The sequence below is a fragment of the Oncorhynchus mykiss genome, chromosome 2 (assembly GCF_057628025.1).
Source record: "Oncorhynchus mykiss isolate SJ-2025 chromosome 2, ASM5762802v1, whole genome shotgun sequence".
Lineage (NCBI taxonomy): Eukaryota > Metazoa > Chordata > Actinopteri > Salmoniformes > Salmonidae > Oncorhynchus > Oncorhynchus mykiss.
The window spans coordinates 22,181,938-22,194,121 of NC_143023.1; the positions used below are offsets into that span (position 1 = coordinate 22,181,938).

Here is a 12,184-nt window from a genome sequence, read left to right on the forward strand (position 1 = left end):
CTCAATTGCAGATACCTCGCGTCCTCTCTCCTCGTCTCTTTATCAAAACCCATTGGAGGAGAGGGTCAGAGGGGCGGGACCTCTTGCTTTTTCATCCAATGGGTTTTGAGAAAAGACGAGCGCGAGAGGACGCGAGGAGAAGGCAATTGAGATATTCCCAAAGACCAACGCAAAACCAGGAACGTGGATCGCTTTGACTGTACTAAAGAGAACAAGGAAGCAACATGTGCCGATAACTATACAAGTGGTCTGATCACAGCAATATAGAGAGGAAATAGAGACAATTGTCATTGTACTGGATATTTAAAATACTGCTGTTATTATACAGGTAAGGGAGAAATATTGAGAAGTTTACCATATTTGTAAGTCAACCTTTTGATGTGATTGAAACATAATTTTGTAAACAAATGTAGGATCTTTTCACGTGTGATTTAAATAACTTGGTAATTGTTTGGTTATTACAAACGTTGTAAATGTATTTATTATTTTGGGAAAATGTTGCTTAATGACTATAAATTACAGCAATTACAACAGCCTACTCACCAAGTCAATCCTTGTAGCATGTAATAATTTAATTGTAGCCTAGTTTAATTGTTGTTAGCTTTTTTATTCCCAAATCGGAATATTATTGAAGTTTGTATATTTTAAACAATGTAAACTTATTCTTTAGGATAAACGCAGAATCTATTCAAGTAAACGTTTTGAATTTCCAATTACATGGGGGAATTTCCGCATTGAGAACCCACTCCCCTGTTCAATGTTTTCGAACGAGGTAAAAACAAAGTCGCCACCACAACGCGGAAAATTACAAAAAACACGGCTGAACGGAAAACCCAATCTGAAATCTGTTTGACGTGTAGCCTATAGGATGTGTGATCTCTAAATGATAACCATTTAATGTTCTTCACAAGTTACATTATAGCAATCACTTGAGTTCAAGTGTTACAATGTATCCAATCTCTGCAGTGTGGACTCTTTCCATGGGCTCAGGAAGCACGTGGCCGGGCTATAGGACACTCAAATCCACTCTTTTAGATCTGAAGTTTCAGCTGTTTTCTTGCAATTTACATGAACTTGCTATCAACAAGACTCACCACATGGCATGGGCCAACAATCTAATGTATTGTATATGCTGCTATAACATTACTGTGCTATAACCATAATATTCCAAGCAGCCATATTACACAACAACAGATATTAATTAACTGGTCTCAAAGAAATACAGACAGCAATTATAACACTGAAGCTTCTCACTGCCAGTGTTCACTCATTTTATTATATAAGTTATGGAACTGTTAGGCTAGGTGGACTGGTTCAGATTATTGGGACACCATGTCAACTTTCTCACCCTTGCACAACATGGACTGACATGTATGTTGTTATTGGGCTGTAGAGAGGTCATGTCTCGGTCTTTACACAAAGATCAATACAGGGGTTGCTGCAATACCAACACCTCAGTCTTACTGCTTTGTCTGTTAGAGGCAATGGGCCACAGTGTCCTGTCACTCAAAGACTCTGCTTCTGGAACGGTTGATCTGCTTGTAAATGCAATTTACCTACAGATCTGACTTGACTTAAAGACACAACCAGGTTCATTTTCACCTCTTTATCACCTAATTTATTACAAAAGGCACATCTCAATAAGAGGTCCAGGTTTATCTTGACATTAAACAAGGGGGGGGGGGGGGGTATTTCATCTTCAAATAAAATTATATTGATCACATACACATATTTAGCAGATGTCATTGTGGGTGAAAAGCTTGTGTTCCTAGCTCCAACAGTGCTGTAGTATCTAACAGTTCACAACAATGCACACAAGTCTAAAAGTAAAACAATGGAATTTAAAAATATATAAATATTAGGATGAGCAATGTCAAAGTGGCATTGACTAGAATACAGTATATACAGAATACAGTATATACATATGAAATGAGTAAAACAGTATGCTAACATTATTAAAGTGACCAGTGGTTCCATGTCTATGTACATAGGGCAGCAGCCTCTAGGGTGCAGGGTTGCGTAACTGGGTGGTAGCCAGCTAGTGGTGGCTATTTAACAGTCTGATGGCCTTGAGATAGAAGCTGTTTTTCAGTCTCTCGGTCCCACCTTTGCTGCACCTGTACTGACCTTGCCATCTGGATGATAGCAGGGTGAACAGGCCGTGGCTCGGGTGGTTGATGTCCTCTATTGTCCTCTATTTTCCCTCAAGCAAGAGAGGATGCCAATAACGTCACATCAGACCAACTCCTTGAAGTTTTCAGTTGTGTTTAAAAAACACAATTTTCTCAAAACGTATTATTTTAACCGTGTGTGTACCAGAGCAGGCTGGTGAGGGGAGGACGGCTCATAATAACGAATGGAATGGTATCAAACATTCCATTAATTCTGTTCCAGCAATTACTATGAGCCTGCCCTCCCCAGTTAAAGTGCCACCATTGGTGTGTACATTACTGGATTTATACTCTGGAAATTATTTTTTAACTTGTACCTATATGAAAGTGGATTCTCGACCGTCACTAACATGAAAACTAAATAATGGCACAGACTGTGTGTGGAAAATGATTTGAGACTGAGACTCTCTCCAATACAACCCAACATTGCAGAGTTATGTGCATCCTTTCAAGCATACCCTTCTCATTAACCTGTGGTGAGTTACTCACCATTTTCGATGAACAAATAAGGTTTTATATGTAAGATGGTTAGATAAAGAGCCAAATTGTAGATTATTCTCATATTATTATTTGTGCCCTGGTCCTATAAGAGCTCTTTGTCACTTCCCACGATCCGGGTTGTGGCAAAAACTTAGTCATTCTTATGTTTAATGACTGTATCGTATAGTGTGTGTGTGGCAGGCTTACAATGACGGCAAAAAACAACATTTGAGAGTGCGCTGACTAGAGGGGGTACTAAGCTGGAGGTTGAATGTTTGAAGGGGTACGGGACTATAAAAAGTTTGGGAACCACCGATCTAGGACATACAGATCTAGGACATAGATGAGGGTCTTAGCAGAATGCAGATTTGTTCATGGCATTACATTTTTTAACTGAAAAAATGGCATTTATAGACAGGAAGATGTTTAATTCTGGTCTCAGTGGTCCTAACATATTCTAATCTAATCATGAGCAACGTCCACATCAATCCAGTCTAAATAAGGTGGTGAATGATTTAGTCATGACAGCGATAATGGCACTTTAATATGCAAAGTTTATGATGACAGATGAGGCAACCAGTAAATGACTGGGCCATTATCTAACATGAGTTCAGCTCTCTGAGCTGTAAGAGGTTTCACACTAGACTGCAGAGTGGAGTGGAGCATCGCACAGAATTAAACTTCTCACCACCTGTTGACCTGATAACCCTCACCATTGCATGCCCTGGCCTAGATACTGCACAAGACCTACATTACCAAGTTCAGAGATGCTCATGTCTCTCAATTTGCCTCTCAATGTCCTCAGTGATGTACAGCAGTGGACAAAATATGTGTCTGTTAGTTACACTTTTGAGAAATGGCTCTACCGTTGTAGAATCTTAATTTGATCACTCTGTTGTTGCTGAAATGCACCGCAGGAAATACAGAGGAGCACACTAACACACAGTTATATTAACAATATTATACTTTTCATGTAGCCTACCTTCGGTCAGCTAATAGCCGAACCACCGATCGACCAACATTATGGACTAAACGTTCCAATCCAGTCGCTGCAGGATTATCTTGCTGTGACAATACAGGCCAAATTAAGATCATATGTTTCTGTGCAGTCTGAAAAATAACAAACATGTGGCGATAGTTGTGGTTGATATTATTAGACTGAAAGACATTATGTGTCTGTGAAGTTAGAGAAGTGGTCAGACTGGGAACTAATCAGTCAGAACAATGTGATGAGTCGATAGTCTGTCTGTAACAGGCTGTTACTGTATTTCTGCAAAGATGTAGGATCTTCATTTGGTCACCCTGTTGCAGGAGAACTGTTCTGCACTACAGGACATTTTAAACTTAGTGTTTTTGAGGTTTAAAAAGGCTTCTGAAGTTTATAGTTTCCACTTTAAATTTCAGACTTGATTTTCCCTTACAGAAAATGTATCAACCCCTACAGAAACATACATTAATTATAATCCACATAATAATTCACATTTCCTGTTGATGCAGGATTATTTTCCTGCTGTAGCAAACTCGCTCAAATTAAGGTCATTACATCAGCCACGTCTCACTGACATTCCTATTGGGTTTTTGGGGCTTTTCAGTCCATTGAAATTGGTCCATGTCACATTTTTAGACGGGATCACATATAACCAAATAGTCTACCCTTCTTCTGTACACCCACCCCTAAGGTAAAAAGGAATACCATTCTGTCACCCCCCCCCCCTGTAAATATCCTGTTGCCTATCTATCAGTCTTTCTTTCCACCGGCGGTGGGACGAGGCAGTTTAAGAGTGCAGACTAGAGGCACCACCTGCAAATGCTTTTCAGTTATGCCAGCAATCTGAAACAGGAAATCCTAGCTGAAAAACCATCGTCAGCTGGGTGTAGAGAGTTGTCTTCAGACTGAGGTTACTGTTTGTAGTGTGCATCTGTGTCTGTCTGCGTGTGTTTATGTGAAAGAGAGATAGAGGGAGAGAGTTTCGACATAACATCCTGAGGCACACTGAGTTCTTCAAGGAATTGTGACCGTGTACTGGTAGAGTCCTAATGAAAAATGCATTCTGTTATTCACTAAGATACAATCAGAGTACTATGTGATCATCAAAAGCATCTGAAAGCAATATTGTGAAGTAATAATGTAATGAATATAAGTTACAATGTGGTTACAAACTGTATAAGCTCACTGAACCTACCCCACTGGGACAATACTGGTTGAATCAATGTTGTTTCCTAATAATTTCAACGACCAAAATCAATGTTGATTCAACGTCATCACGTGGGAAACTAATTGGATTTGCATAAAGTCGTCAACGTAAGAGCATTGTCTTTTTTTCACCAAACTTTTAACCTAAATCCAATGACGTGATTTTTTTTCTCTTCAGATTTCACATTGAATTCACATTAGTTGAAACTCAACCAAATGTAAATCAAAACTAGATGTTGAACTGACATCTGTGCCCGGTGGGACTGTACGGGAAAGCTATTTGTTATGTTGGTCTTAAGGGATATGAACTTACTTCTTCACTTGTGACCTATAGAAACAAATTGTTTCTGTATAATTGCTCAACAGTTTACGTAATGCCATTAGTACATAGTTGTGTCACCAGACAAAGTCTGTCACCTCCGGGAAGATGCTTAAGGTGGAATATAATTGTCACGCCTTCCTCAAGCTGATGCAACCAGATTCTCCCTGACTCTCTCTGTATGTCAGGTCTACACTAACAACAACAATTAACCCTCGCACCTTGACTAAACCAGAGCAGGAAGTCAACACACTTGCACTCCTCACATACGTAGTTTCATGATGGCTAATCAGCTACACTGGCTCAGTGTTTCTGCTAAGCTGGCAAACATTACACTTCTTTGACCTGTACTGTAGGCAGGGGTTGTACTGTACCTTCTCCCCTGTGTCAATCTGACACTGTCTGGCACTATTGAGAAGAAACAGACTGAATTGATCAGAAGGCACATACTGTACCTTTGGTCTGTTCCTGAATCTGACACGTTTTAAGCATGTGACATATTCATAGGCCAACATGGCCTATGAGTCTTTTTGCATCTTGTTTGCCTGTATACAAATTACGACCTTTGGCTCCCAGTTTGTTTCAACAACAGAAGGCCAGTCTGACTTGCGTACATTGAACATATACCTCTAGTGTGGTCTGAAGGTAATGATAATAGAAAGCACACAGTGGCTAAATACTCTAGGAAGTGGTCTTATCCGAGGAGCTGACCTCCTCCTGCCCTACATTAGATTGAAAGGTAGACTGTGAAATAGGGCTATTCTAGGGTTTGAGAAACTGAGAAAATAATTTTGTTGATAGTGGTGGTGGCTTGTGAATTGTACACACGCTGTAGTTTTGGAATATTTTCCCCCATGCTGTACAGTTGGTTCAAATCTTCTAAATTAGTTGAGTAGCTTTACAGGATAGACTAATGTTTTCTGCACCTATTTCCTCACAGAAACGATGAAGAGAGAGGTCAACGCCGGGGTGAATTTCCTGAGGCACCTAGCCGTGGAGCGGGGTGGCTTGGATGGCACCAAAGCTGACGCTTTTGCTGAAAAGCTGCGGCAACTTCTGGTCAACAAATTCAAAGACCACTGGTACCCCGACAACCCCAACAAAGGACAGGCATTCAGGTAAACAACAAGGGAAGTGAAATATTAAAGAAGGGAAGTAACTGGGTTGTTATGTCATTTGGATGTCTCTGAGAAGACAAAAATATGAGGATAAGTTTACTGGTACAGGTGAACAGATTTCTGCCCTTTGACCCCTCTTAGGTGCATCAGGGTAAGCGAGGGGGTGCCGTGTGATGAGGAGGTGCTGAAGGCGTGTGAGGAGAGCAAGCTCAAACTCAGTGAGCTGGGCCTCCCATGTGAGATTGCGCTGTGGATCGACCCACTGGAGGTGTGTGCACGGTGAGTCACACTATGTTACTCACACGTGCACAGACGTACACACACAGTGAGACAGTGACATACTCAGTCTCAGAGACAGAAGGCAGAGGAAGGCTTTCATTCATCATTCATTGTACAGTCATACAGTCAGCTCTCTGGAGGTACCATATTTATCATCATGATGCATGTGTTGTACGAACCTGCCCACTATGTGATGACTCATCAAGTTACGGTAGGAGGAGGGTGAGACCAACTACAGTGAGGAAATGATCCCGAGTGAGATGGGTTGATACAAGTGAAACTGTTGCACCCTTCAACCTTTTACTTCAGTGGACTAAATCAGGGTCACACAGAGTGTTTCTTGGTAATCTTAAACAAATCTATTGTGAAACAAAAGTATACACCTCACACATATGGTTATGGGCTTAAAAAAATAAGACACCTGTTCCAAATCAGATATAGAGTTGAAATCTATTCAATTTAGAGTTTGCATCCCAATATTAGACTTTATATACATCACAGAAGACTGAAATATAAAAAAAACACCCAATTTGTGGCGGCTTTTTTGATTATGAAAAATATTAATAACATTCCACCCATGAAGCCACTAGGACATTTGACTGCAGGAAAGGGCTACAAGGTTGTCTATAGGTTTTGTTACAGAAACTAATGTATTCTCTTTCCTCTCTCACAGGTCAGGGGAGAACTGCAGGTACTTCACAGTAGCTCGTTTCAAAGAAGGAGAAGAGGAAGATGTGAAAGGAGACAAAGATGTCGACCTGGATACGTCCGACTACCACTCCGCCACCTCGTCTGACTGTGGCTCTACTATCTCCAGCGACACAGACACAGAGGACGAGGGGAAGGATGGAGAGACGGTGGGAAGAAAAGATGAGGAGAAGAAGAAAGAGAAGGAGGGAAAGAAAGAGAAGGTGGAGGGCATACCTTGTGTGATTGCCATGATGCCCAGGGTTCGGGACAGGTTCAGGGTGGAGCATGCTCAACAGAAGGTCACCAAAACACTGGTAAGAACTTTTCTGTTAATCTACATTACCTTAACCTCTCTAGGGTACGTGGGACGGTAGCGTCCCTGAAATTGTAGAGCTCGAAATTCAAAAATGCTCAATTCAAATATTTAACATTCTTGAAAATATATATGTTTTATACATCAAAGTAAAGCTTAACTTCTTGTTAATCCAGCCGCTGTGTCAGATTTCAAAAAGGCTTTACGACGAAAGCAAACCATGCGATTATCTGAAGACAGAGCCCCGCATACAGAAGCATGAAAAACATATTTCAACCAGGCAGGTGCGACACAAAAGTCAGAAATAGCGATATAAAAAATGCCTTACCTTTGATGATCTTCTTCTGTTGGCACTTCAAAAGGTCCCAGTTACACCACAAATGGCCCTTTTGTTCGATAATGTCCTTCTTTATATCCATAAAAACTCTGTTTAGCTGGCACGCTTCAGTCAATTATCCACTCAGTTTCCCTCCATCAAAGTGCATACAAAATGAATCCCAAACGTTACTAATAAACTTTTCCAAACAAGTCAAACAACGTTTATAATCAAACCTTAGGTGTCCTAATACGCAAATAAACAATACAATTTAAGACGAAGAATAGTATGTTCCTTACCGGAGATAAATAAGAAAGAACGCCCTTTCCTCCACGAGCTTGGAAACACTACAGCCAAAATGGGAGCCACCTAGAAAAACTACAATTTTTTCCAAAAACCAGCCTGAAACTCTTTCTAAAGACTAGTCTAGTGGAAGCCCTAGAAACTGCAATCTGGGAGGATTTGGCCTTATTATTAAAATACTAGCCATTAAAAATAGTGGTAAGCTGAAAATGGTTGTTTTGGGATGGTTTGTCCTCTGGGTTTCGCCTGCCATATCAGTTATGTTATACTCATAGACATTACTTTAACAGTTTTGAAACTTTAGAATGTTTTCTATCCAAATGTACCAATTATATGCATATCCTAGCTTCCGGGCCTGAGTAACAGGCAATTTACATTGGGCACGCTTTTCATCCGGATGTCAAAATACTGCCCCCTACCCCAGAGTGGTTAATGTGGTACCACATCTCTCTCTCTGACATCCGCAATGTAGCACTGTGGACACGTGGATTCACGTAGCACCAGATCCTACACATACAGAAGAAGTGCTCTCTATGTACTATCTGATTATTGATATGAAGATGAATTATAATCAGAATCCTATCTAAGATCTTTCTCTCCCTCTGTTCGCTCTCTCTCCAGCTCCAGCCCACCTCTCAGCAGTACTACTACCACCCTGCCCCTGTGTGGCCCACAACGTACAAGAAGAAGGGTCCTGTGTTCCTCACCACAATATACGCGCCTCCGCCTCCCCCAGCGTTCGGCTACTACGTCTTGCCCCAGCCACCCCCGCAGTTCATCATGCCTTATGCCACTCTGCAGCCATGGGGGGCTGTGAAGAGCTAAACCAACTGGTTGGAGAGGGAGAGGTACCTATGAGCCAATCACGATGGGTCTATGCAGGTTTTTGAAGGTGTGGGTGAGGCGCAGTTAAGATAGTTTGACAAAATATTTGAAGGGTTAGCGGGGAGCACATCTTGTTTCATTATCATTTTTTAATTGCTGTACACTTCTTTTTCTTATTTTTGGTGAAAATCAGTTTTGGGGATTTCCTCTATGTTACTTTCTTAGGTAGAATTGCCACTGACGTAAACAAGGAATATACTAAAACAGGCATTTAGCAAATATTGCTACAGGCACTTCCCTAAGGGTTGCCAGTGTGTTTTGGTTTAGGGTAATCCGCTGATTAAAAGTAGTCTATTCATATTGCTGAAGTGTCTAGAGTAGGCCTGCTAGACAGTCTGTTGCATATTGACTAGTTTAGTGTGATACTGTATTCCAGTGGTATTCAACTCTTACCCCGCGAGGTCCGGAGCCTGCTGGCTTTCTTTTCTACCTGATAAGGAATTACACCCACCTGGTGTCCTAGGTTTAAATCAGTGCCTGATTAGAGGGGTATTCCTTCATTGGGTGCTCATAACATCTCAGGAATCCTCAGCAATAAGCTGAAAGCCTAAGCTTTTTTGATGGTTTTATATATATTTTTTAAATATTATAGACTACCTTTTCATCTGTCACCTCTATGAAGCATCAAAATGGTGAATGTGCACTGTAGGATATAGGCCAGGGCTGCCCAATCATGGTCCTGCTGGGCCTAAAAACACATCTGTTTTTTGTTTCTACCTGGTAGTTAATTGGACTGTGATTGTTATCTGTCAAGTACAGACCTCTCTCTATTTTATAATAATTAACAGACCAACCAGAAGCTTTTTGTACATACTGTAACCTATTAAGAAATAGTAATTATCAACCACATTTGTTTTTTGGAATTTGTTGTCATTTATTTTTCCACCTGTGGGTGGTACCAACACTTTGTTGTAAAGTCAAATTCCACGCATATTTATGTATATTCTCTATTTTATATATCTTGATAAAGTTTGTAGTGTTGGTGCATGTATAATTTTAATAGTTATTTGTTTATAATTTCCTTTTTTAGAAATCTTTAGTCTGCTTTAGGCCAGATTGAAGAACAATCTGTCCTTAATGGCGATGTACTCTTATAATCTCCACCCGGCACAGCCAGAAGAGGACTGGCCAACCCTCATAGCCTGGTTCCTCTCTAGGTTTCTTCCTAGGTTCCTGCTGTTCTAGGGAGTTTTTCCTAGGCACCGTGCTGCATTGATTGCTGTTAGGGGTTTTAGGCTGCATTTCTGTATAGCACTTTGTGACATCTGCTGATGTAAAAAGGGCTTTATAAATAAATGTGATTGAGTGATTGCTGGGATAAAATGGGTCTGAACTGAACTGTATTCACTCCTGTGTAATCAGTCTTCCATGGATTTACTGTAAATAGTTTTATTTACTGGAAATGAAAAATGCTTGGGTGATCCAAATGTTTAGCTTTAATATGAATAGGTGTTTTCATAACTTAATACTTATATTCTCTATTTTTATACAAACTTTTATTGGCCCATTGATCTGCTCTGGATGCATATTTATTCAATGTTATGAACTGCCTTTTCACGTCTTCTGAGTACAGAGCAGTACTCTGTTCACACGATTATTACTGTATCTGATAGACAATTGGTCATGCTAATGTTTATGTTAAGCTGTGTCAGTTTTTATACTTATCTCTCTGTCTTGTCAGCACATAACATTAAATCAACCGATTTCTAAAATCAAACTGTGTTTTTGCAATCTGTTACCTTGTGTATACTGTAGTATATTGAGAGAATATGTACAGTGGTAAGAAAGTATGTGAAACATTTGGAATTACCTGGATTCCTGCATAAATTGGTCACAAAATTTGATCTGAAATTCATCTAGGTCACAACAATAAACTAATAACACACAAACAATTATACGTGTTCATGTATTGAACAGACCGTGTAAACAATCACAGTGCAGGGTTCACCCTTGGATTTAATAACTGGTTGACCCTCCTTTGGCTGCAATAACCTCAACCAAACATTTTCCGTAGTTGCGGATCAGACCTGCACAAAGGTCAGGAGGAATTTTGGACCATTTCTCTTTACAAAACTGTTTCAGTTCAGCAATATTCTTGGGATGTCTGGTGTGAACTGCTCTCGAGGTCATGCATTTCAATCGGGTTGAGGTCAGGACTGGGCCACTCCAGAAGGCGTATATTCTTCTGTTGATGATTTACTTATGTGTTTTGGGTCGTTGTCCTGTTGCATCACCCAACTTCTGTTGAGCTTCAACTGGCGGACAGATAGCGGACAGATAGCCTTACATTCTCCTGCAAAATGTCTTGATGAGGTTTTTCCTCCACACTGTGTTGTGTGTTCCTTCCAAACAACTCAACTGTAGTTTCATCTGTCCACAGAATATTTTGCCAGTAGCGCTGTGGAACATCCAGATGCACTTTTGCAAACTTACAGTTGAAGTCGGAAGTTTACATACACTTAGGTTGGAATCATTAAAACTCATTTTACAACCACTCCACAAATTTCTTTTTAACAAACTATAGTTTTGGCAAGTTGGTTAGGACATCTACTTTGTGCATAACAAGTAATATTTCCCACAATTGTTTACGGAAAGATTATTTCACTTATAATTCACTGTATCACAATTTCAGTGGGTCAGACGTTTACATACACTAAGTTGACTGTGCCTTTAAACAGCTTGGAAAATTCCAGAAAATTATGTCAAGGCTTTAGAAGCTTCTGATAGGCTAATTGACATCATTTGAGTCAATTGAAGGTGTACCTGTGGATACATGTCAAGGCCTACCTTCAAACTCAGTGCCTCTATGCTTGACATCATGGGAAAATCAGCCAAGACCTCAGAAAACAATTGTAGACCTCCACAAGTCTGGTTCATCCTTGGGAGCAATTTCCAAACACCTGAAGGTACCACGTTCATCTGAACAGTATAAACACCATGGGACCACACAGCCGTCATACCGCTCAGGAAGGAGACGGGCTCTGTCTCCTAGAGATTAACGTACTTTGGTGCGAAAAGTGCAAATCAATGCCAGAACAACAACAAAGGACCTTGTGAAGATGCTAGAGGAAATAGGTACACAAGTATCTATATCCACAGTAAAACAAGTTCTATAT

General features: G+C 40.4%; 1 protein-coding gene across 1 annotated transcript; it reads left to right on the top strand.

Annotated features, from left to right (window-relative positions):
- Window positions 1-123: 123 nt before the first annotated feature.
- Window positions 124-10,785, top strand: LOC110538306 (maternal B9.15 protein). The gene is made up of 5 exons (XM_021625038.3): window positions 124-328; window positions 6,105-6,282; window positions 6,424-6,561; window positions 7,235-7,565; window positions 8,805-10,785. The coding sequence occupies exons 2-5, from the start codon at window positions 6,110-6,112 to the stop codon at window positions 9,006-9,008; spliced, it is 846 nt and encodes a 281-aa protein (XP_021480713.3). The 5' UTR covers window positions 124-328; window positions 6,105-6,109; the 3' UTR covers window positions 9,009-10,785.
- The last annotated feature ends 1,399 nt before the right edge of the window (window positions 10,786-12,184 follow it).

Excerpts from the sequence above, each read along its gene's own strand:
- LOC110538306 (XM_021625038.3), top strand. The coding sequence starts at position 6,110 with ATGAAGAGAGAGGTCAACGCCGGGGTGAATTTCCTGAGGCACCTAGCC. Across the intron at positions 6,562-7,234 it reads CCACTGGAGGTGTGTGCACG|GTCAGGGGAGAACTGCAGGT; the intron begins GTGAGTCACACT and ends CCTCTCTCACAG. Across the intron at positions 7,566-8,804 it reads AGAAGGTCACCAAAACACTG|CTCCAGCCCACCTCTCAGCA; the intron begins GTAAGAACTTTT and ends CTCTCTCTCCAG.